This window comes from Coturnix japonica, chromosome 3 (genome assembly GCF_054131305.1).
Source record: "Coturnix japonica strain WE chromosome 3, WE-NBRP24, whole genome shotgun sequence".
Taxonomy (NCBI): Eukaryota; Metazoa; Chordata; class Aves; order Galliformes; family Phasianidae; genus Coturnix; species Coturnix japonica.
Window position 1 is genome coordinate 21,503,224 of NC_140665.1, and position 26,214 is coordinate 21,529,437.

The following is a 26,214-nucleotide window of genomic DNA, read 5'->3' on the forward strand; positions in this document are numbered from 1 at the left end:
GTAAAAGTGGTTTAGAAAAAGGCACTAATAAGACTTTTGTGTCACCTAATTGGACCAAAAATTGCTCAGTGCAAACAGGAGAGATGGACACATAGAGGACCAAGTTCACTTTGACTCCAAGAAGCTCAGCTAGAGAAATTTCAGCCGACTGCAACACTTTCCAGCAAACAGTGGAAGTTTTAAGAAACAGATCAGTGGTGTTAGTAAAGCAGGAGAAGCCCTGGCTCATTGGCTCTGTTCCTCATTCTGCTCTGTAACCAAACACATCTCTGACCCACAAAACAACAGGAACACCACCTCCATAAAGGCTGGGTACTCACTTTCTGCTTCCACATGGTAATTTACACACACGGGCAAATCTTAAGGTCAAAGAATCCCAATGCCATGTATAGCAACCATACTGTGCTTTATACAGAGCTGTAATCATTTTATCTGCCTACACTAGAAAGCCTATATATTCGCAACTGCACACCAGCAGGCATAAAAAATCCATAGAAACAACTGAGCTCTCATTACAAGCTTTCCAAGATTCTTAGTAGCACTACACAAGCAGGAGCTCAGCTGAGTCAGCCGACAGCCCATCTGCTGCCTGCAAAGTCCCACTGACTACATCAGGGACCCCAGCCCAGAGCAGCTAAAGAACAGCACAGATAGAACATTCCTCAGCACCTTCCTAACTACCACTGAAAGCCAATCACTACAAGATGACCTCAGGTGTCAGAGTATTAGGAGACGGGGCCAAGCAATCTGAAGCACATGCACAGAACTACACCTGACCTGCATGCATTTAGGAGAGTTCTCAGACAGTTGCTACCCGGGCCAAAGCTCTGTACAGGATTGTTGGATAAACCTTTGAAAACAAACAGCTCTACGTAATTCCTCAGTCATTTTGCCAATACCTCACCATGTTTCATTCCAGCATCCTCTTCCATTATCTCAATTAATTTTACCAGTGACCAAAACATGTTCTCTAGGCAGCTTCTACTATAACTCTGTCAGAAGCTCTATGCCTAAACACGCCTCATAGCAGAGCAACCCCTTCCAAACCCAATGGCTCTCTCCTCAGAGCCCTTGCATCACACACAACCTCTTGTCCATCCTTAGAGCAGCTGACTACAGCATTCTATGATGTGATCTTCTCCAAATGCTCCACCATGTGCCAAAAGCGGAACCTGATATAAAAACCCTCAAGTGCCAGACAACTCCTTCACCTCTCCACGACAAATAAATCTTCACGATAAACCCACGCTCTCTTACATCACATCTTATATATAGACAATCAAAGGAGCTAAGGTACAGCAAGAAATATGAAGTCAAAGTACATGAGTCAAATTACATTTAACCTCTGACTTAGTACCTTCAACTAGTAGATATAGTTTGAACTCAGCATTTTAACTTTACTCTCTAATTAATATTTATTTCTTTAAGTATTTTTCTTGCTGTACCAAATTCTCCCTATCACAAATACAGTCACAGATATCATCAGGCACCAACCTTGAGGTGTTCTTCCTTTGTCCTGGAGATGAAGCCAGTCTTAAGGCAGGAATTCACTAGAACAATCCACTGTCGCTTGCATAGGAATGCAACAAACAAAAGAGTAACTCCTGATGATGGGTTTAAGCCTGACTGGGTCCAACAAAACCCAACACAAGCTCAAACTTCTGAAGGCAAAAGACTATTCCTATAGACTCCAGCATGCTGTATCCACAAAGTCACAAAAAGATCAGCCACTGACTCACCAGCAGGCTTTCTGCATCTCACACTGATTAGGTTCAGCTGCAGCTCATTACACACCTGCTATGCCTCCCCACCCTAGAGAACATGAGCTGGAAAGACCTGCATGCTGCTCAGCAGGTGCTTGTGATGTGTAATTGCTTCGCTTCACAACGTCCCTTACCCAGTAACAGAATAGCTCCGAGCAGGAGTTGCTGCAGAACTTAAGTCTCTGGCGTTTTGGAGAGAGATGCTGCCTGGACAATCCTCAAGTCAAACCAGGGGCCCTTCAGGGTGCCTGAAGACATGCAGGGGCTGTTAAGAGGAAGGCAGCTCCTCAGCAGGTGTAGTGCTCAGCTGAGCAGGCTGATCAACATTGTCCTCACCAGCAGGAGGACCTGGGGGGCTGGCAGCACCAGCGGTCTGTGGTTCCTGAGTCCACAGCATAGCTTGTGCCACCTCCTTCCACTGCCAGCAGAATGCTCAGGTGTGCTCAGTGCAATCCACAGCACTCCCATCAGCTCCCGATGTCAGGCTCTTCTCCCACTGTTGTAAACCTGACATCAGTCAACACCCGTGTACCTACAGGAGGGCAAACAGGCCACAGGAAAATAAACACCTGCTAATGAGCCGGCCATCAGCCACTCATTATCTTTGGTTGCTGCCTTAACTCTGCCAAGAGATTATTTCTATCCTCCCCACTGAATCTCCCTTTCCTCATGAGAAGCCTGATGGGACCAGTCAGGCCTTGAGGAACACATGCTCTCAGCCTGCTGGGTGTCCTCCTATACTCCTCACAGCTCCTGCCTCAGCCCCGTTAATTCCTGGGAGTGCTTTTGAACCTTTGTACAACCGCTGACTGGCAGACCTTGTGACCATACAAGACATTGCCTCCATCCTGAAGCTCTCATAGGCTGTATCTGCCAAGCAGGTGGGACAGGGACGTCAGATTTGCCTTCTCCCCAAAGGAAATGGAGGGTAGGATCAAGGCACCAGCAAACAGTAACAAAGGGGGAAACTTGTCTTGAATTTAGTCCTCTTTTGTTCCCCTTAGGCTTAGGACTCCCATGTCCTAGGTTACACACTCCATTTGCTCTGTAGAACTCCAGTGTTATTGTGCAGATTCTACCATCAGTAACATAGGCTGCTACAATCTCAGCCAGCCCCACTGCTCTTTCTAACCTCCTCTCTGCCCGCTAACAACTTCACCTATGTGCAGCCATCAGCAGTTCATGCAGAACAGCTGAAAAAGGCTGAGCCCAATGGCAAAGAAAGGAGCCCATCTTTAGGGAGGGATGTCCTTTCCCACAGCAGCTGGAGCCCAGGAGGGTTTGTTGCCTGGGTAATGCTCCCCACCAAGGGCATCTCACTGAAGGGACCAACCATAGGAAAGAAAAAAATCAGTTCCAGTAGAAAAATAATTTAATAAAGGGATACGTTTCAAGAAAATATTGGTATAGTAACAACATTTGAAGTAAAATGTCCACAAAAATATACATGTCTAATGTGATTATACATAAGTTTTCTGACAGGTCCTGTTTTAATCTTGGTTCAGTCCACATTGGTTTTCACCTAGGAAAAACCTTCACGGCTATGAGGCTTCCTGGGATATATCAGCTTGTACAAGAGAATCATACGAGAAATGGGTTTTTTTAAGCTCATTTTAGACTCAATCATATTTTAAGTTGGTAACAGTCTGGAGGAGATCAGTTTATACCATACCATTAATTTAATTAAAAAAAAAAATACAAACAAAGAAAGCAAAAGAAGTCAGCCACCTAAGGTACATTGCTGGGTAGAAGCCTCGCAATACACACCACACTTAACAGTAACACAACTGGGAAAGGATGAAAGAAAAGTGGGCAAAGGGAAGGAAAAGATCCAGAAGGACCAGGGATCATGGAACTGCTAAAGGAGCAGGAACTGCTAACAGAGCAGGCTTTGGAGAGGCCAGGGACAAAAATAAAACCAGAAGGATACTCAACTCTCAATAGAAATTAGTTCTGAAACACATAAGGAAAGCTAATTGCAGGAAGATGGAAAGGAATCATTGGAAAACGTTTATTTCTTGTTATTTTCTTTAACTAACTGTTGAGCTGTAGGTCTGTCCCAAAAAGCCCACCTCAGTCATGCAAATTCATCTGAACAGCTCCAAGTATGGTGTATTTCCAGGAGATTAAAAACACGGCTACAGAAAGCAAGGGATGTGAGAGTACAGAAAGGAATACAGAAAACACGTTCCACCAGCAGAGGACAGGAAAAGGACACTGAAGAAGAGATGTCAAACAAAAGATACCAGCTTTGTCAATGGGCACTGTGCACTGCAAAAGAAAAAGCAAACAAAAACAAATCCCTCTCCCCCAAAAAAGAATCAAGCACAACCAAAAGCCCATCCGACAGAAAGCAAATGGAAAACTGCTAAAGAAATAAAAGGACACACATTTCCCAAAGGATTTTTTGCTTTTATAATCAAATTTCTTTTACATAGACAACTGAAACACACCAAGATTTTGTGCGAAAAATATTTTTAAATAAACTTTGCTCGTTCTCGATTTTTGTACATTCTGATATACATATGTAACAAGGTTTATGGCACTGTAACTAGGATCAAAATCATATAAAGGAACAAAATAATTACTTTCACCTATCCCTTCTGAACCAAGCCAGCTGCCATTGCACTATTAGACTTTAAAAATTATCTTATTATTAGTGGGCAGCCAACTCTAATTGGATTGAACACTCAAAATAAATCCCAAATTATTATTGCACAAGAAGCCAGTGAAGGCATATGGCATAGAATGACCCAAGTCCCTTTCTGTTAAAACCTTACACCCCAAGATAGAAAAATAGAACTGGAACATGAAACACGCCGAATAAACTCATTTTCTTTTCCTTTTTTAGTTTGAGTCAGGAGTGTGAAAAGTGCCTGCAGACTTTTTAAGCTGCTCTGATCTCCTTTGTGTCAGTGAGTGATTTGCCAGGTGATCTGTAGCAATGCCTTTGCAGAACGAAGGCCCTCATGCTTCAGCAAGTTTTTTTTCTGCTTTGTTTTGGCTGTTTGTGTTTTGTCTTCAGCTTAGGTTTCTTCAGTCTATGAACCTGCACAGACTACTTAGCCATAAACTCTATGAGTAGCCGGAGAGGAAGAGGAGGAAAAAAACAGCCAATAAACAAACAAACAACAACAAAAAAAAAAAGCCCAATATTTCTTCTTGGCTTTTGGATTTTAAAAATTACTCCTCTCGCTCCAAAGCTTCTCTGCTCTATCAGTGCCCAGGAAGGAAATCACAACCGCATCCCAAACATGGCCAAGTTCTTGGATCTCTTTTAAAAACCTTTCCTTACAAAAAAAGGTTTTCGTTCACAAAAACGTTTGCTGCAACCCCCTCCCCGCCCAAAAGCTAAAAAAACAAACAAACAAAAAACCCCACAGCCCACCCCTGACTGCCCTAAATCAGGTGAAAAACGGGCTAACCCCCTTCATTGAACCCCTTCTTTGCAGCTTCACCATCACACAACAGTTTCTACGCCGATCAGCTTTGGTGTGAGGATTCGGGGTGTGACGCCATTGTTTAGGTCTTCCTCAAACTCCAGTAACTGCCCCATAAAGTTAAGGTTAGGGGAAATGATTGGTCGTTTGCCTTTTACAAATTTATAGGCATCCGTCATGGTCATGCGCGTGTGCTTCATCAAGTATGCAATAACTATGGTGGCGGATCGGGACACTCCGGCCTGGCAGTGAATGAGAAGACCTTTTCCACACTGATGGGCTTCCTCTGAAAACAAGAACAGAAGAAAGTAAGATCTCTGCTATGTAGTAAATTAGCAAAGCTCAGTGCAATCAGAAGTAACTTGATGTGAAAAGTTCCTCTGTTTGGCTTGAAGCACAGCAGCATTTCCTCCCTCTTCCTCCCTAGTCTACCCTCCTGTAGGGAGTCAAAGCTACTTCACGTGAAACATATAGGCCAGTCTGCACAGCAAGCTCTGTCTGTTTCATCTGGATCTTTGCCTCACAGCCCAACTTTAATCAGCTTTTGTTGTCTGAAAAGGCTCCTGTCATCTTTGCCCCTTAACATTTGGAGCACCTCATTCTGCCAAATGCTACCTCTCCCCAACATCTCCCTAGGAACAGCAAGGAAAGAACAAGGAGGGGAAGGAGGAAAAGGACAACACACATGTGCAGTCAGATGTACAAGTGCTCTCCACCAAAACACATCATCTGCACAAAGAGATGCAAGAGAGAAAAAAAGCTCCTGGAAGTACAGAAGCCAGGAAAGAGGAGGAAGTCACTGCCATTCCATCTTTGTTTCCCACAGCTTATGTGAAAATGAAAGATAAAGCTTTCAAGATATCACCCTTCAGTATATTACTTTCTTCCATTAATCTGGAGAACATGCATTTAGCTTACTGCTTTTGGTGTGAACCCAACCCCACCAAAAATAAAGTGCACCTTATTCCACAAGTCCCACCTGCACTATGAAAACTTAAATGAAGCTGAATTCTATATTTCTATCAGCCAGTATTTAAAGAAACTCAAAACTCCAAACATAGCTTAACACACTTTCTGAGCTTCACTTCCTATGCCCTTAATCTTAACTAAACTTTCATCCATTTTCTAATTTATTTAAATAGATACCTGCCAATGACCTACTGTTTACATATTTCCCTATTGTCTCAAATGAAATTAAAAAAGCTTACCCTGAGGGAGGGAAAACTTTGACTGGCTAAATTTGCTAAGGAGAAAAACCTCAGTGGAGAAATATTTGTTTATTAAAAACAAAGCTAGCCCCTCAAGCTATAATTATCAAAGGGGAAAGCAAAATGGGTTTCAAAATACTTTCTAAACGCTTTCAGAACAAGGCTGCTTTCTCTGCCCTTAGTAAGGTCATCAAACCAATTAAAAAAAAAAACCAAAACATACAGTCTATAACTTAAGAGTTTGAGTTGTTGAGCTCTAACATTGAGTTCTATTTGAGTTCTAATGCTGCCTGCCATCAAAACTACGGTATAAGCAGTGTTCTGCTTACTCACCTTCACTGAAATAATGTGACTACAGATTGTACGTGTCAGCACAATGATCCTCTGCTAACCAGAACACAGACAGCACTAGCAGCACCCAAGAGCTGCCTGCTTCCTAAGCAGTGAGACCCAGCTCCAAGGCAGATGGGATCAGAATATGCTGAGCCTGGGTTTCCGACCTTAGGCCCCAGCTTCACAAGCAGGGCTGGATCCTCAGTGAGCCCAAGAGCACCCCACAGAGCCAGCACAAGCAGGCTGAAGTTCCAGAGGAGCTGTGCACCCATGCTCTCATCCAGGAGCCATAAACACAGTCTATTTTTGAGAGCAGGAATCAAGGAAGACAGCTCCGAGTCCCTTTCAATAAGTCCATGGGGTTAGCTAAGGACCTAAGCTGTGATGTGGTAAATAGGTACGCTGTTGTCATCTTGGCTTCCACTATCAAACCTGAACTATTGATAATAAGATTAGCCCAGCTTCAGCAAGAGGGAAAAAAATAATAATTCATGGCCATGGTTCCTTCCCAACACCAGGATGTTTCAGGAAACATCTGAACACACAAACTGCTACTGGAAAAACACCAGCAGACATCCACAGTGCTGCAAAAGGCTGAGCTGTGCGTGTGCACTGCAGGAAGCTGCCCACAGATACATTGAGAAGAGCAAGGAAAGGTCCTCACAAGCTTCCAGTATTACTTAACGTCCTCAATGACCAGCTCCACTTAAGAAGGTTGTCTGGGCTGAGTACAGACGACCAGAGCTGAATGCAGAGCCTCGATGATCAAAATGGATGAGGTATATGCTGTGTGAATCACAGCGAGGTTTAGACTGACACAGGTAATATCATTTCCTGAGCTACCTCCCCTGTTTCAGATAGAGCTGTATTTTCACAGTGAACTGTCTCACAGCCTACAGGAATTTGAAGCTTATTAATAATAGTTTTCACTGCGATCCACTCGCCCACACATACACTGAAGTTACAAATCTAATGATAAAATAAGTGGAGTGTGAAAGTTTGTCAGTTCTCTCATAAAACTGAGTTAGGGAAGACTCAGCTGTCATTAAAAATAGTAACTACAAAAACTTGGCTAGAAGCCACTGCGAAGACTAGGAAATGCAAAGGAATCATAAAGAGGGAATGACAAAAATCTCAGCTGGGAGAAGCAGGGGTGGAAAAGACCCAAATTTGGAGGGTTAGAGGTAGGCACTGCTATCAATGGATAAAATTGTACCTCTGGGCTACTTAGTCAGATGTGCCAGAAATGAGAATCAGCAGAAACACGAGGTGCTCAGTATTTCTGACAATCTAAACAAAAGTAAATGTGACCTTACACAGCCTTCGGGGTAGTTAGCAAAGCACAAAATTCATTCCAGATTCTTGTAATAGGTGAGGGGAGGGGGGGGAGAAAGTAGTTCCAGTCAAGCATAATTACCAATGAACTCAAAAGCCTCTTCAAAATACTGCCTGAGATTCTGCTTGTTGCTGTCAGTGGCTGGGAGCCGCTTGTAGTTGAACATGCCTTTTTCGTAATGGTACAGGGGCAGGTGGGTGGTCACGTTGATTACATAGCCTATGTTCATCCTCTGCATTTTCTCCAAGTCCTGAGCATCATGCTCATTTCCGAGGAAGAGGAAAGGCAGGATGGGGGTGAGTTCGGCATTCTCGATGTCCGGCGTGGTGGGGATGGACTGAGGTAGTGTGGGGGGCACTGCGGACGCACCGCCACCTCCCCCCTCCGGGCACTCTTGCAGCTGGAGGGAGTTATCGCAGAGGTTTTCATGGTTCTGCTTGAAACCGCTGAGTCCCCCTGGGGAGAGAGACCAAGCAGATATTGTGGTTAGAGACCTCCACAGGGCACCTGCAGTGCTTGGGACAAGGGACAGCTGCAGCCTTTACTCCTGACAACAGCACATTCCCGTGCAATTGGACAAAGCAATGCTGCACCTTGAAACGTACCAACCACCAAGGTGCTTGCCTAACATGGGGCAAACAGCTCTCCTTTTTCTGCCCTAGCTGCCTGAAAATATCTAGAGGGTTATTTTTAGGACATTCATATGGGTGGGAAATGGGTCCGAGGGGAAGGGAGAAGTCACTTCTTGGCTTGTGCTCCCCTTGGATCTACTGCAAGTCACACTGCTGGCTTTTTCAAGCAGCAATTTCCCCTTTTTTTTCTCCCCTCCCACCTCCCCCCCTCTAGGAGAGTGGCTGCAGAGCTAGGAAGAAAAGCAGAGCTTCTTTCTACACCTCATTCGGCAATTACATCAGCCCCGGGCTCCCCACCTGCCCAGTTTCCATAGCGATTACACAAAGCACACAATGACATCAGCTGGCATGACATCAGCTCTTTGAGCGCAAACAATACAAGAAGAACCACTTTGTTTCAGGCCTTTGGTACGAAGGCGTTCTTGGGAGCCAATGATGTAATGTTAACAGGTGGCTCGCCTCCACGCATGGGAAGAGAGGGGCAGGAGGAGAAGGGCAGCCATGCCCCCCTGCTGCCCACAGACATGTGGGTTTCTGTTGGAGCAGGGTACGTGGGGCCACGCGTTGTGCCGAGACCAGCCAAGTGTTTGGGCTCAACTGCACTTTGCTAAATGAAAGCCAAGAAATTCCAGGAAGGGGAAAACTACATGTAAATTACTAGAAAGAGTTACTCCAGCCAAAACAAATGCTGCTGTCACCATACTGCTATTTTTTCCCCCCTCCTTCTAAAAGGTTATTTGCCTTTTCCATGCTTTTTCACAATGATCTAGCGAAAGGAAGACTTTAAAGCCACGCTGTCACACAAGCTTTGGTTCAGACAGAAAGACATCCAACTCTCGAGCACCACAGCTCCAACCGCTCGGTGCCAGCACTCACCTAGGGCCCATCTTGGAGCCTGACAGCATTAGTGCCCCTCACCAGGCCACAGCCAGCTTTGAGAAGGGAGATGCCCAGCTACAACCCATGCACACTATCTATATGCCAACAATTGGCCAACAAGAGGGAAACAAGCACAGTTAGACCTCACATGTACGATGGAGTGAATTTTAAATCCCAAACCTTCCTCTGAAGGCTTGCAATATACAGGCGGTCCTGTGTCCTGCTGATCTTCAGCTGTTTCTGCAGTTTGCAGGATAAAGCACAAACAGATCTGCCTTAAAGATCTCTGTTCACAAAGCTGTTGTAACAGGGCACAGGGCAGAAGAAAAGACAAGGACAAAACTCTGAGCTCTCCAGCTAACTAAACCACCCGGCCTCTATGGAGGCTGCAAAGTCTTCACAGGCTGCTCAAGAACAACAGAGAAGACCAGGGTCACCATGATGATGCCATCTGACATCTCACCCAAACCAACAGCTTAGGCTAAAGGCTGAACCCTAACCACATTCCAGTCAACCCAACCCTACTCTGACACTTACTCTGCTTCTTTATAGTCAAGCAATCCATTCAGCTTAAATAATTGTTCAGACAACACCCAGAACACATAGGGATCCCCAAAAAGCAGTCCAAAGAAACATATGGCCTCTCACCAGTACACAAGTAAGCTGAGTTTTAAAAGCAGATCTTCAGCTGCTAACTGCAATACAGAAAGCCTTCACCACTGCAGCCGCAGCAGACAGGCAATACATCCACTGGGAAGGACCAGCAGCATGCACGGTAGTGCTGAGCTCCAGCCATAGGGCTCACATGCAGCTGTGTGCCCACCTTCACTAGGACATTCAAATTCTCAGGCGCAACACGCCGACTAAGCAAAGTGCTAGAAGACAGGCCAACTACCACTATTCACCATTACAGAATGCTGTGCATGTAACCAGTCTTCTCCATCTTTGAAGATATCACGTAGCTTTAATAACCAGAACATGGTAAAAAACCTGAACCAGCCAGCCAGCTTGACAGCCCTCACACAGATACAGAGAACATCCTACACGCTGCTCCAAAACAGCTGCTGAGCGGGTTGTCAGGGAGCCTGAACCTACCCACACCCAAACAAAGCAACAGCCATGCAAGGATGCCCAGCACACTTGGATATTCAGAGCTTTTTCTATAAGGAAAGGAATGAAGGAAGCAGGACCTCTGTAGCAGACAGCCTGTCCTAATATCTAGTGGAACGCACCAGCGGGCAGTGCTTCTGCTCACCACTGATGTGAAGGGCCAGAAATGTTCACAGTTATCACTGCATGAGCTGCGTGAAATATTCCACCGCTCTGTCCTGCCAGAACAGTTAGTGAATGACCACAGGCTAGGGATTGTCTGAGACATCAAAACTTTGAGGAAGCTTCAAATCAGCACTGTATACATTCCAGCTATTCATACTTGTCTGTGGGCAGGTGGTTGCAAAAGGCCTGAGCAAACATTTCGCATGATGCCTCCCGAACCCCTGCCGCGCAGCAGCTGCAGGCAGATTCTCAGCTCTGGAGGCCAGGTGAGCAGCTGGGCAGGAACCAGAGCTCAGAGCAAATCCAGAAGGGGCAAATGACACAGAAGTTATGCCAAACAGCAGCTGTCATTTGCCATTGTGAAAAGGTGAGCATAATTCAAAGCAGACACAAAACGTACAGTAGAAACAAGGTGATTGGTTTTGCATAGGAACAGCCATCTTTACAGAAAGCAAAACTGACACATCTTATCTGCACGCATTCTGTTTTACATGACAGATTAAAGATGCAGGATCCACATTTAGACAGAACATGTGATCCCCACAGACAAACGGACCTTTTATATAGCTTTGAAAGCTATTCAGATGGATTTTTGGATCCACTCATCCTCAATTACAATACCACAAAGCCACCTAAAGAAAAGAAAACAAAAAAAAAAAAACAAAAAACCAACCATAACAAAACCACTAAACCAAAATTCACATGCAACAAAAGCAGAAATCCCATAGGGCTGTGAATTATCAGAAAAAGATATGTTGGAGAGTTGTCCAAGGGAGGCCTAGAAAGATGGAGAAGGGCCTGGAGGACAAGGTGTGTGAGGAGAGATGAGGCTGATGGGTTTGCTCAGCGCAGAGCAAAGGAGCTGATGGAGGCCTGATGGCGGCTGAAGCTCCTCAAAGGGAGCGGAGGGCAGCGCTGAGCTCTGCTCTGTGTGACAGCGACAGGGCCTACACAACAAACCAAGCCCTATGGCTGAGCATGTCTGTGTTTAAGGTCAAAATGTTACACCTTTAAGCAGTTAACATTTGTGGCATGAGCACAGAACCACAATATAAGACATTCAGGCAATTGGTGCATATCTGTTTAAGATGACGCTCTGAATTTGTGCGAGTACAGCCTGTTCCTTTAAACCTGTGACCTCATTTATTTACATTACTGCAGAAAGCATTGCCAGAAGCAACAGCTGATGACAGTCTCATGTATTTTTCCACTAAGACAACAATTAAACTGCTTCTGTGTTATTAATGAACAGATGACTTTGTGTCAAGTCGACTCAAAGTGCAGGATGCCTCAAGGTTAAGCAAACGCGACTTGAGCCCGTACAAACAGAGGTGTGCTGTGGGTTGGGGGTGCCCAGCCCTGTGTCACCCCAGGTGTCACCCAGCCCCCCGCTCCCACTGCATGTGCAGGGTGTGCTAAGGCACCCGCTAGCAAGCATGAGCTCATCTGGGTCGTGCTGTTATGCATCCTCTCTGCATGCTTGGGTGCGCTTTCAGCAGCAAATCTATCACAGCTCACTTCCTTCCCCAAGGGAAAAGCAGCTTTACAAGTTGAAGCAGAGCTCTCTGCCAGTCATGGCCAAAGCCATTCTCAGGATGTGGACAACCATTGGGATCACGTCTTCACAATATCAACCCATGGCCTGCAGAAATGTACAGCCTTGAATCTGGACTATAACCCAAGCACAGCTCCACCAGTCCTACCTCCACCAGATGACATGGAAAGGGACTTCCTTTATGCTCTCCTGCCATATTTCTCCTGCAGTACTCCCCCGCCTCCCTCTGCTTTTACCTCAAGCAGGGGTAGGCCTACATGATGTGTAATGCTCAGGACACTACTGGGGGTGGGAGAACACAGATACAAATAACTTAAGACTTTTGTATTTGCGTGGCTACCAATGTGTGAGTTAGGTCTCCCTCTCCAGTCCTTCTCACCTGTCTGCAAACCACTCACTGCAGGGCTTCTTCCCCCATCACCCACACGGCATTTGGCATCAGCCCTGCCGCAAAAGATTAAACTTTAAACAAACAACAAAAAAGTGAAAGTAAACATAGTTCACAAAGAACAGCTTCCACTTCGATACACTCAATCTAATCTAGTCTCTCCCTCTAATCAAGCTGCCAACGGCACTTCAAAACAAACAACAACAAAAAAAAACACCCAAAAAAAGCAAGCGCGTGAATTCCAGAGAACTTGTGAGGTCAGTTTTTTTCCATGTGGGAACCACACTGAGATGCTGCTTCATTGATGAGTTCTGGTCCAGAGGAGTTACAAGCACATCTCTGACCTAGTTGCTTTGAGGCCTCCTTGAAAAGTCGAGAGTCTGACCAGATAAAAAGAACTATGTCATCCCCCAGCATCAAGGCACACGCGTATGCATTTGCATATTATTTCTAATTTCAACTTGCTGCAGCTCACACCAACCGCACATCCTCCCCTGCTGGCCTCTTGCAGCCCCTGCCCTTATCTACTTTGCTCCACTACTTCACGCCAGGAACAGAGCAGCTCGCTGCCCTGAAGGACACATGCCAGGTGTGCAGGAGAGAGGTCACCAAATGCACTGCCTTCTGCCAAAGGACACAGGCTCTGCCCAGCTCCACTTATTTCCTTCCATCACGTCTACTACTCACTCTCCACCACACTTTCATCCACACTACCTTCCATATCTGAACATATGACTTGCTTCTTCCCTTGGCTTGAGAGTTGTTTTTGGTTTGTTTGTTTGTCTTAAACACAGCTTTGCCTCAAACAGAACTTGGACACCCAAGCCACCTATGAAAGCAACACACCTCCCTCACCAGCTCTCCTAAGAGACGCCACTAGTGCTTCTGGACAACTTGCCAGCCCTTCCTAAAGTCACCGCACATCTGAACTGAGGACAGTAGTTCCAGTTTTGCAACTGGAAGTCCCCTACATGTTGAGTAAGCATAGAGTTTGTTCATTTAGGAGAAAATTTAAACAAGAGTGCTGATAGGAGAGAGGAACACACCACAGGACAACATCCTCCAAAGCACTCTGTTATTCTCAGAGAATGATAAGAAAGTTAAGAGGAGGAGCTCAAGGACTTGGAACAAGAAATTAAGTCCAGTGACAGATGAGGTTTGGACTTGCCCTCCCTGGAGGGCAAGCATTTATAGCAGAAACTCAAAATTAGACACTTTACAACTTCTCATAGCAAAAGTATGCTCTCCCATGGGGATTTAAGCTAACATGAAGACCAATTAAATAATCACTGGAAATGTCAGCATAAACCCTGAAGGAATACATACTTCTACTGTGAAATGCTCCCACTGGAAATCATATTAACAAAAAGGTCATCAAGAAATGCTAAAGCTATGTATGAAGGAGGCAGGGGAAGTGAGGGGGGAGGGAACAGAAACTATTTTCATGCTATAACGATACCACAAATGGTTTTATATTGACAAAGAGTTACAAGTCTGCTTTCACAGAGGCAGAACGGGTGGGACCTCCAGGCTCTGGGATGCATGAGGACCCAGACAACACACAGGGCTAGTTGCATCCAAAGAGGGAGAAGGGCCTCAGCACAGCTTCAGACGGCTGTAATTCTGGATGTGTAGGAGTGGACGTTTCTGTTTAATTAGCAAGTTTTAGAGAAGGCTGACATTTTCATGGTTCAGTCATCTGTGTATTCATTTTACCCTTTTAAGGGCAACCACTTCAGGACAGCTTCACTCCAGCAACCAAGCAAGCCATTCTGTTTCTGCTGAGAATGAATGCAGGCTCTTTTCCAGTCCAAACCACTGCTCCTCTGCATCAGAAAAACCAGCTACACATTGCAACAGAGTGAAAGAAAAGCAGGGTCCTGCTACAACGTAACAGTCAATGCCATTCATTCCTGCTGGATTTAAAACCCCTTTAAGAATAATAATAATAGTTTATTTCCTATTAGCTACGAATTATATCTGGCACTCTTTTGACACTTTCCAACAACCTGCTTCAAAGCATATGAAGTTTTCTTCATATCCAGGAAAGGAAGCTGACTTGAAATATCCTAGTGCCACAATGTCCAAAACAGCCAACTACTAGAAGCAGTGAGATGCCAGGCACCAACCTGCCATGCTGCCACCAACACCAGGGCCAGCCCAACTGGCATCTGAGTCCTAATGTGCTACAGGGCTGAGCACCTGGCAGCTCACTCCAGCCTGGCTATCAGGGGACCCAGCATTGCATGACAGCCCTAATGGGCAAGGAAGCATGGCTAGAACCTACACTCCAGCTTCAAGGGAAGGAGAAAACATACACTAAGAAAAGCCAGAATTAAACACCAATCAAACAAGGAATGTCTTCAGCTAGATTAAAACTAAATCATGTCTTGTCTCTACACATAAATAAACAAGAATACGTCCCAGGAAGCATAAGTAGTGTATTATTCCTTGATAGAGATGTAATACTGCCTTACAAAGCTAATAGGAAAATCTCAGCAAAAATATGACAGTTTGCCTTGAGGCTAATCACACATTGAGTGCTTAAAGACAAAACTCCCAGTACCTTATGATGGCCAGGATGAATTAGAGTCTGTCACTAGCATAATACGTCAACTGCTTCAACAAAAGTTTTTGCTTTAAAACATTACTAAAAAAAAAATCAACAAAAATGCCATCAGGCAAATCAGTATTACTTTAGAAAGGATGCACTGCTAAGGGAAGAGGCAAAAAGTGTGCCTGTTATTCTTTCTACCACTTTCTGCACAAGACAGATGTGCTGTTTCAGAGCACTGCTGTGACTGTGGATGGATCTGGGTCCACTACACTTAATCGCTGATCTAAGTAAGAGATGATCTCAGTGTCACAAATGGTGCGGGGAACAGAAAATCGAGACAGATTAAAATGACTTGTCCAAGGTCTCACAGCAAACCTATTGTGTGTGCTTAGTCACAGAGTGAGAGAATGACCACTGTGTGGCCTTGGCCACAGCTCCCCTTGCCCTGAGACTGCCTTGGTACCTAGTCACAGTTATCCCTAGTCTGAATATCCCTTTTCTACACCACACAGGGAAGGAATTTGCTTATTTTCCTCTGTCCTTTAAGCACTTTAAAAGCTGCTATCTACTCTCAAGAACCTTCTTCAGGAGGAGGTTGGGCTACATGATCTCCAGAGGTCCCTTCAGACCCCTATGATTCTGTGAAACTATGCTGTATGAGTCCAGAGCCATGCTGAGACCACCTGCTGGAGGATCGCGTGCTCCTGGGGAACCAGAAGCTTTCACAGCAGTGGGAGGGTGCACTGAAACCATCTCAAGTGGGCTGCGATGCTTCCAGGCACGAGGCTGCCTTCATCACAGATATTAATTGAAGCAGTTTCCTGTACTGAAAAGTCACAAGGCATTAAAAATCCCCACAGATTCACTGCTGAAGCTGCTGGGGCATAAAGCATCAGTTGAACATGCAAGCACAGACCACAACTGCCCCAGGTTTCAACTACAGAAATAACCACGCTGAAAGATTTTGAAAGCAGGGCCAGTGCTCCTCCAGGTGTGCTTGTCATAATAGCCTCCCTCTCTGCCTCCGCATAGGGGACACAGGGGCACTGTCAGGTCTGCTGGCTGGTTTTCCATCCCAGCCGAGTCTCAAAGGCACTGATGCACACTTGAGCTCTACCTCTCCAACTACTGTCAACACATTCATCAGACTAAGACCACAGCTCACCGTGAAAACCCCTGAAGGCCCTGCCAGCTTAAGTAAGCAGGTGCAATGCTCAAGAAAGTACCTCTCCCCAGCTTGCTCTCATCAGACCCAGTTGACAACTCCTCAAGCCTCAAATACTACTACTGACAAATGTATTCAAGCTCCTGCAATCAGACTTGCAAAACTGAAGTTGAAATCTCTGTCTGTGAAGAGGCAGCAGAAGTTTCCCCCTTCCCCCCCCCCCCCCCCCCCCCCAGTGACTGATGAGGCCAGATTTCCTTTGCAACACAGAGGGAACACATTTTAAACATGCTGGATGCATCGCACACGTTACTTAACACTTAAAAATACACATTTCCCTATTTCAGCCATGACCTAATAATTATTCAGTGGAGATCTCCAGTGGAAATAAGCACCAGGCACGTATTTGCTGGACAGCTGGATTTTTTGACCGTTGTGTCAAGTCCTACTCTTGAATTGCGCTTCTGCAGTGTAATTCAGTTAGGGCTTAAAGTAACACTGGCATTGCTGGATTACATAATAATAATAAATCATGTGTTCGCAACAGATTACGAAAACATCAGGTATTCCAAAGGCAGTTGATCACAGTCCTTTGAGTTAACGCGAGACAACGTAAAGCAGGCACTTATTCCTTTTATAGGTCTCTCGGTCCCTTTGTAGTTGTTTCAACTTCTCTTGATAGGTGACTTCAGCGCTGGTAAAGAGATCTGAAGCTATTCTTAGACCACAGCAGTGAGCACGAAGTGGTTTGCTGGCAGGTTCTGTGCTCCTTGCTATAACGAGACCCAGCCACTTAATTTATTTCCCTGTTAGACAAGCAATGAGAAGACTGCAAACCACAGTTTAAAAAAGCTCTTCAAATCAGGAACAAGAACAGAGAAGTAACTACGTGTTATCACTACCATTCTGCTCCTTCCCAAGCCCCTTGCAGTGCTCCAGCCACCACTTCATAGCACAGAGGAAAACTGGGACTATTAGCAAATTTTCACATCACACCACTGATCTGGACTGTTTCAATCTGGAGTCAAACAGAGGAGATTTCAATAAAGAATTGAGCCCAAGGCTTCAATGGGTTCATGAGGTTCCCACAGCTGGGTCTCCAACACAGAGGAAGGTGGGTAAGGTGAAGCCAATACCACCAGGGACTGGATAGGGACATAAAAACAACTCCTCTCCATTTAAAAAAAACCTGTTGAAATATTTTGGCCCAGACATTTCACTTGTTCATTTTCGGTTCATTTGTAGATTTAATTTAACTTGAAAGGAGACACTCAACTCCAAACCCAAACACTTCATCCTGTGTAAAATAATACTTTTAGTTTGAATGCCAAAGCATTCCCCACTTCCTATTTTTATGTCCCAGGAGCAAACTAAAGCATGCAAAAAGCCCCAAACTGCAAGCCACTTTCACTATGAGCTAATGCACACACGGATGGCAAATTCTTCCAGTAAGGCAGAAATACACTGCTGCTATCCTATGACAGTCCCACCACGCTGTGTTGCTGGGCTTTGGGTAGGAAAATGGGCACAACCCCATTGAGGGCAGCCTGGGCCTCTGAGCCAACCTGGGGGAGAAAAAACCAAAACACAGCTTTGCCTTCATCAAGCAGAGAGAGTGACTGGTGGTCTCCCATCACTGCTTGTACCTTCCCTCATCCCAGTACTGAGCAAAAAGAGATGCATCCAGACAAAGGAAAGGCTTTAGGATTCAGTAGGAATGGAACACTGTGGTCTAACAAGAACAGCTGTGAGCACACAGGGAAAAAACAGGAATTCTTCACATTTTGTACGCAACCGAGCAGCAGCTCCAGCCCTTGATCAGTCAGGCTGCTAAAGCCCATGTAACAGCAACGTGAAGAACACGATACCTTTTTGATAAGAAATGAAATAGTCATGTCAGTCCCCTAAATGCTGCTGTGCCTTCTGAACAAAGAACGGAGCAAATCTTCGCTTCTGAAGAGCTTAATTGAAAATGACACTCCATATTAAAGGAAGTAGCAAGGAGACACAAAGGGAGGCAACACAGCTCTTAAAAGCCCTGTAAAGCCCAGCACTCCCTTGTCAGCATCAGTTTATGTCAGTCTGTTACATTAAAAATAAATCAGACAACCTCTTTTTAACTTGAGCCTAGTCAGGCACCCCGTCCATACATTTATCTATAGAGCCGTGTGGCCTTTGGAAACAGTGCTTAAAAAGAGTGGGGCACCTAACCCTAAATACACCGAGTGCCACGCTGCTGCCGGACAGCAGTAAGCCGGGGCCGTAACCCAACCCCGGGTTTGCCGATCGGGTTCCCCCCACAACGTGACACCACACTGCGCAAAGAGCAGCACAGGCTGACAGGCAGCACCAAAGATGGAGAACGTGGCACTGGATCAGGGGGACATAAACTTGGCCGGCTAGGCTAGCAACCAGTGTTTGCAAACATAACACAGGCATCAGATGGGTTGGCCATAAATTAGGAGTGGATTACAGCAAGCAAGAAAAACCACTTGAAAAAGGGGGGGGAGAGAAGAAAGAAAAGAGAAAAAAAAAAAAAAAAAAAGAAGTGGCAAAGAGCTCTCTCTGGTTTCATTCTGGTGTCTGCTGCCATGGGCCTGCACGCACACATGGTGTTAGTGCTTGGCCTGCCAGGGCATGATGGAAAAAAATGCTATCTGACAGGGGGAAAATGAACAACTGCGTGGCTAGCACTGCTCCTCAGGCTCAAAAAATAAGGCAGAGCCTTCCTAAGTGCTGCTTTACTACATGGTGAACTCACAGAACTGTAGAATGGCCTAGATTGGAATGGACCTCCTTTAGAGTCCCCTTTGAGCCCCTGCTTAGAGAAGGGAAGGTGAGGCGATGGCAGGGGCATCTTCTTCCCCTCACACGAGGCCCGTCCTGGTCCAGCCAATTCCTACACCCAAAAAAACCAAGGGATTTGGGCTTCCTTTGCCTACTAGCACAGTCTCAGATCTGTTGGCAGAAGCAGTTCAGGGAGGGGATTTCTCCTAAGCAGGTCTTTGAAACAGATGCTCACATTTCTCAGTAGCTGAAAACCAAAAATAGGCCAAGTAATCCCACAAGCACCCAGCCAAGCCCCAGGCAGCACCCAGGAAACAGCGGCCAACCTCAGAGAGGGCTGCCCATAGCCTGCCCACAGGACCCAGCAGCCCCACAGCCTCCTGTTCCAGGTACAGCTTGAAGTGGCAGGAGCCTCAGTGATACAAAGAAACATGGAAGACAGACACCTTCAGCATCTCCCTTTTCTAAGGGCTGGAAGGCCTGCAGACCACAAGGTACAAGTCATAGATGTAGCTGTAAGGACTCTGCCACCAACCCATACATCCACGCAGGGTGTTTTTTTCTGTACAAGTTACTAAGTTACTGTTTTCAAGTGAATTAAGTATGGACAAATCCTCCTGTAGTTTCACAGCACCATAGCCAATCTCTTATCAACCATGCCTCTAAATGGCATAAATACCTAGGGGCAAAGAGATTTATAGAGGGCAGCATAGTTATAAATAGGAGCTACAAAATAAAGGGAGAAAGGGAAGCGTCCTTGGATGCTACCTTAGGGCAAGTGGGACCGTTCCTCCCTAGAACATTAAGGAATAGGGTAAAAATACATTTAAAAATGAGCCTTTAAAGGAGGAAAAAAAATACATACATAGAAGTGCACGTTCACGCACACATATAATCACTGCCCTTTCAGACCACTTTCTAGAGGAGCATCTCCCTCTGGCCATTACTCTCACCCTGTTTCACCAAAGCAAGACTGGACTTCTCCTTGAGTTTTGTCAGCTGGTCAATGATGCAACGCCTCCTTTATCTTTCTTCTTCACTTGCTCTCCCTCTGCCCATCTCCAGCACCCAGGAGCTGAGTTTAACAGACTAAAATAAGGATAGCTAAGTAAAGGTCAGTCTGGCAAGCTAAAAGAGAAGTATACTCTTCTGGACCTTTGCCCCTCAGGCTATAAATACCTCGAGAAAACACTGGGGGAAATTCTTTGTCTACACAGCCAGCCACCAGGAAGCACGCTTCCTCCTTCCTTCAACTCCCACCCCACCACTACTGAAGGACAACCATGGGGGGAAGGCAAGCACATCACCACTGCCTGAGTGGCCCATTCCACCACCTTCCCATGGAAGATGTGCTTTGCCAGCTGTGTCTCGAGGCACAGAGACATTCCTAGAGGTGTACAGCCATGCTGGAAGCTCTACCAGCAGCAAGGTTTGTGGTGGAACATTTGCATAGCACGTGGGACGCAAAGAAGAAGATTACCTTTTAGAACTAGGGGTTCCTTGCCTTCTCTCTTGAGGGACTCCAACACTATGTGGAGGGGCTGGGAAGGCATTACTCTGCTCGGCTCATTGGTATTCTCATCATAAACTATGATTTCTTTGGAAAAGATCCTCTTGAAGGAGTCCTTGCCTTCCCGGCACGAGATCAAGTCCAAGACGGTGATCTTGCCCTGCTGGAGCCTTCTCCGGCTGATCTTGTCAGCGCAGTTGATGTGGACGGCCCCTTGGATGTGGCTCTTATTATACTCCATGAACGGCCTGCAGTCGATGATGACAGGCCCTTGGTTCTGCGCGTGGCTCTTGCTGCATTTCGTCATCTTCTTGGCCAGGTCGTTGGGGTAGATGATCTTGATGCTGGCCAGCTGCTTGCCGCCACCCGACACCGGGCTGCCCACCCCGCCCAGGGGGCTCAGGCCACCGGCGCTCTCATTGCTGTTGACCATTTGGTTGGCGGGGCAGGAAGGGGAGGCTGCTGCGCTGCTGGTGCTGGCGTGGGCTTGGGCCTGAGAGTCCTTGTCGTACGTTGCCACAGTGCAGCAACTGGCACTGCTGCATCCACAACTCAGGGAGCGGGCAGAGCCGTTGGATGAGGGCATATACGTGAGATTCGCAGTCTTGAGGGACACGACGGCTGCGCCGAGCAGACCGGGGCGGCTCTCGCCGGCGGAGGAGGCAGGTTCCAGATAGCTAGAGTCTAAACACAGGTTGAGATCCTGAGGTCTCACCGGCCTCGAGAGTGCCACCACTACCCTGTCGTCTAAGGGAGACGGAGGCATGAGGAGGCTGAAAGCTAGCAAATTAGGAAGAACTCAAGATCCCCCTGCAAAACAAGAAAGGGAGGGGAGAGCGGCCGAGGGAAAAAAGGCGATGAAAACAGATCACCACGTCACATAAGCCGACGGATCGCTACCCCGACACCCACCGCCCGGGGGTCACAACCCACGGGAACCTCCCCCAACCCCGCGGTATCGTACGCGAAGGGGCAGAGGAGCAGCTCGCCGGTCCGCAGCGAGCGAAGGGCCGGCAATGCAGCCCCACGCGTCGGCGGCAACGTGCAACTTTGAAATGAAATGAAATGAAGCTTTTGATTGAACGCGCACGGACAGCTGCGAACTTGAACGCAGAGTTAAACAACAGCAAAACCTCGCCGCAAGCACCAAACGCCGCGTTCTCAGCAGCTGGACGGAACGCAAAAGCTCCGGCCGCCCGACGGAGCCGGGCAGGGCAGGGGGCAACCCTGAAAATAATACAAAAAAGAGCAAAATCCCTCCTGCTGTTCAGAAAAAGGATAACGGAGAGCGGAACCTCTCCGCCTGACACGCTTAGAACAAAATAAAAGGGCAAACAGCCCATCTCTATAAAGAAAGGGAAGGAAACATACAATAACCGCAGCACCAAACTTTCATTCCCCGGCCCCTCGTTCCCCAGCGGCCCCGCACCGATCCCCGCCCGCCCGCACTCATTTACTCACTGACCGGCGCTGTGCGCTCCGGTTTGTCCCCGTTCCCGGCGGCCCCGCGCCGCTGTTTCTCGCGCCCGCCGCCCCGCGCTCCGCCCGCACCATCCTCGTTACTTTCTCTTTTGCTACCGCGTAAATGTACGGCTCCGAGGGGGCGGGGCGGGGCGTGACGGGCGGCCCCGGCGGCCAATCGGCGAGCAGAAGGGCGGGGCATGGGGCGGGGCGGGTGATGTCATTGGCAGCCAATGGGAAGGGCGAGGCGGCGGTCGCTCCTCGCGGACGTGAGGCGCTGTCAGAGCAACGGAGCGACGCGGGAACCGGCGGGAGCAGCGCCCTGTGCCGGATAAAAGGGGGCGAGGGCGGACAGTGCGGCTGGGCATAGTCCCATTAACCACGGAGAGACACACGGGATGCTCTGTGTAGAGAAGTGATATGCTGTCAGATAACCATGAGGTGCTCCACTTAACAGCCCTTAACAACACAGTAACATCCCAATTCCTGTTCAGGATGTTTACCCAGTGCTTCCAAACTAATGTCTTCCTACACACCTGCCCATCCTTGGTACAGCCATAGTGGGGAACTGAGCTGGTGAGCCACAGGCTTGGACAGACCCCAGTAGGAGTCAGTGCCAGAGCTGTGCTTTGTAGTTTGGGGTGATAAAGGCCGGTCCTGCTGTCTCGAAAATGAGGCCAGGAAGGTGAATGACTCAAATCAGTCCTATTGGAAGGTGAATGCATGGGTGACAGCTGCTCTAAGAGAAGAGGCCACAGATATTGGCATCCAGTTGGGTGAGATCCACTCTACCCTGTGCCCAGAGAGCCTATTGATCCCCTAAGAGCAAACACTGCTTTCACACAGTGTCCTTCCCAGAAGCAAATATCCAACTGTGCTGGCCTGGGATCTACAGAAGGACGTGCATGGCAGGCATGCTGGGTCTAGCAGCACAGCACAGGGCTTCGGAGAGCCCCCCCAGGCTCCAAGTGAGCAATACTGTAGGTACAGACCATGCAAACCCAAACCCTCACTGGCAAAGCACCTTCCCTATGGGGAAACCATAGCTTTGTTCCTTTGCTAAAAGCCAGCAGCATCTGTCCACAGGGCTGTGCGTGCTGTGGTTCATGAGTAGGCTCCCAGACCATCAAGGACTGAGGCTGTAAAGTGAAACACATCCAGCAGCCATGTTGTACTCCTGCACTCACTGGTGTTTCAGGGGAAACTAATAGAACTGTCATAAAATCACTCTGAATGTTTGTCCTAAGAGAATATCCTAACTCATTTGTTGATGGTGGAGGCTTTGTACAGTAAGCTGCTGCTAGTTTACTGGCTTTCAGGGCCAGATTCCACCACACCTTGTTTCCATCTGCATTAGATGAGAGCTGTCACCATCTCACCTCTGACAAAAAGAGCATCAGTATTCCTTGGCAGCAGGCAGGGGAAGCTCTGCATACAGTGAGCGCTTTAACACCCTTGTGGATGTGCAGGTCTGTGGGCCTGGAAATGTTTGCTCAGCCAGAACAAGTGGCTGAGCCCAGCCTCCTCTGGTGCAAGCAGCCATTAGACACAGAGGGAGCCCATCCTCGTTCTGTTCACCTGCCTCCTGCATGGCCATGCTGGTGGGACACAAACCACCCCTGAGCTGCATGGGCCCTCCCTGTACTGCAGATTGTTGAGTTATGCTCATTTTCAAGCAACCCCTCTGCTCCCACTGGGGCTTCAGGCAGCATCCCTTCCATAGGATAAACCGCCTCTTCCTCAGCTTGGTTACAGCAGCCCTAAAATTGGAAGTGAGAACTTAGCAGGAAGAAAGAGCTCGGATCTTATTGAGATCAACTCTATTTCTGTCACGTTGACTGAGACAGGCAGTTGGCCTTGTTCTGCTCCCGCCTACCTCAGTGCGAGCCCCGGCTTGCTTTACCCTGATGCAGCACCACTTGGCCTCAGCCCCTTACCCAGGGCTCCTGCTCTGCATGTGACTATAAGCAAAGCCTCCAGTGGTCACCCTCCCACAGACAAAATCAGGCAATGGGGAAAGTAGAATTCACATTAATGGGTTCCAAATTTTGATGGCATTAGTCAACGAGAAAAATGCTCTGGGTCATAGGACAAGCTTGTTTGCCATCCTCCCCTGCTCCCCCGAGGCTGTGAGCAATAATTAGGTTCACCATCTTCCTTACACTGATATGACAAACCAGTTTAACAAGAGAGCTCTTCCCTTGCCAGTCTGTTGTACCAAAGGCAGTTGAGCACCATACCAGCTTGTTGAGCTTTCATCTAAAAGATTTCACCTCTGAGTGGGATGACAGCTTAGCCAAGAGCATCTCCTGCCTTCATGGAGCCACTCCCCCACCCAAAACCTACCCTCACCTCTCTTTGCTCTCACAGCTGCCAACTGGTTTCACAAGTGCACCTGTCTGTCCCTTTAATTTTCCCCATCTTCACCGGTGCTAGTGGTGTGCCCTTGCTGGTCCCTGCAGGTGACACAAGGTGACATTAGGTGGGGGACAGCAGCCCATAGGTTGCCTATCCCAAGTTCTTTTGCTGAGAGTTCACTGCTGCTTCCAACTTAATTGAGCTGGCACTGCGGAGCCTCTACAAATGGTGTTGCTTGAAGAGGAGCAGTGATGTCCTCACTGTTCAAGTGTCCCTTAGCCCTTTGGGAGGTGAACGTATGAAAGCCACCAGGAGTTCAAGGAAGGACACTGGGGTTTTTAGCGTGTTAAGAGAAAGCTAAAGATGAGTTTGGTACTCACTGGGTGTGCCTGTCTCAGTGGCTTGACACCAAACTTCAAGCGTGCAGGGAAGTGCCCGTGCTCTTACCAAATACACTGGCGCAAGACATTCAGATAACACAGCCAAGAGGTGAGCTAAAAGGGAAAACAGTACTTTGACTTTCTCAAGAAGAGGATCCTTCTTAGGCAAGGCTGACCAGCTAATCAGTATAACCAATGCTTGCTTAAACCTTTCCAGGCAAATGCTGCTCCCTTGACTCATGGGACTGATCCCCTGAGGGACTCCTGCTGCTCTTGGTACAAGGAAAACAACCAGATGCAATCTAGGGAGATGAGGAAGCTGGCTCCTCCATGCCCACTTCTGAGCACAGCAAGCAGTGCTTGGCCACAAGTATAGATGTTATACAGAATGCCCACACTTGTGTAGAATGTAGGTAGCCCATGCTTGAATTAGACTAACTGTTGCTAATAAAGAATCTTGGAGCCCTTGTCTTTTATAGCAAGTCAAGAAAAAAATAAAACCAAGTTCATTTATGGTCAATATGAATATCCTAGACATTTCTTATAACTTCTGTTTTCCCACACTGATGATTCCATGCTGATGGATTGTGAAACCACAGTGGAGGGACTCACAAAACAGATGTCAGCAGCAGAGATTACAAACTATGGGCTTGTTTCCCCAGCCCACTGAGGATTATCGCCACACCTACTATCTACTCAGACACCTCCTTGAGAGATTGATTCATGGCTTGGACCAACAATCATTTTTCTCTCTGCTACCCGCTGAAAGCAATTCGGCATGCAGCCAACAGTTGACCAGTTCTATTTCTCACTCCGGTCCAATTCCTGTAGTCCTGCTGCCTCTAATGAGTGAGTTTACAAGAAATACTATTCTCATTAGGCGGCCATATGACTGCTGCTTAGCTGACTATCAAATCCCTACCAGCAAGCAGTGGCCCTGGCTCCAGATCCTAGAAGCACTTTGCTATAGCAGGTGCATTGTATTGGAGGGAGATCCCCTGGTGAGACATTCTTGCCGTAGTTTTGGGTTACATGGCTTGGCTCTGCCTATGGTCATCTCAAGCAGCACAGCTGTAGCTTCACTCCAATGTCTGCTGGTGGTTTGGGCTAATTCAGCCCATTTCTCTGCTCAGCAGCAAGCTGCAGAACTGGGAACAGGATTGGACAAGCTCTAACTGCAGCCCCCT

General features: G+C 47.2%; 1 protein-coding gene across 1 annotated transcript; it reads right to left on the reverse strand.

Annotated features, from left to right (window-relative positions):
* Positions 1–3,117: 3,117 nt before the first annotated feature.
* Positions 3,118–22,389, reverse strand: DUSP10 (dual specificity phosphatase 10). Its single transcript, XM_015857275.2, has 4 exons — positions 22,294–22,389; positions 20,799–21,638; positions 8,162–8,536; positions 3,118–5,489 (listed from the first exon to the last, which is right to left on the reverse strand). Exons 2-4 carry the CDS (start codon positions 21,592–21,594, stop codon positions 5,224–5,226), a joined length of 1,437 nt encoding a protein of 478 aa, XP_015712761.1. The 5' UTR covers positions 21,595–21,638; positions 22,294–22,389; the 3' UTR covers positions 3,118–5,223.
* Positions 22,390–26,214: the final 3,825 nt, after the last annotated feature.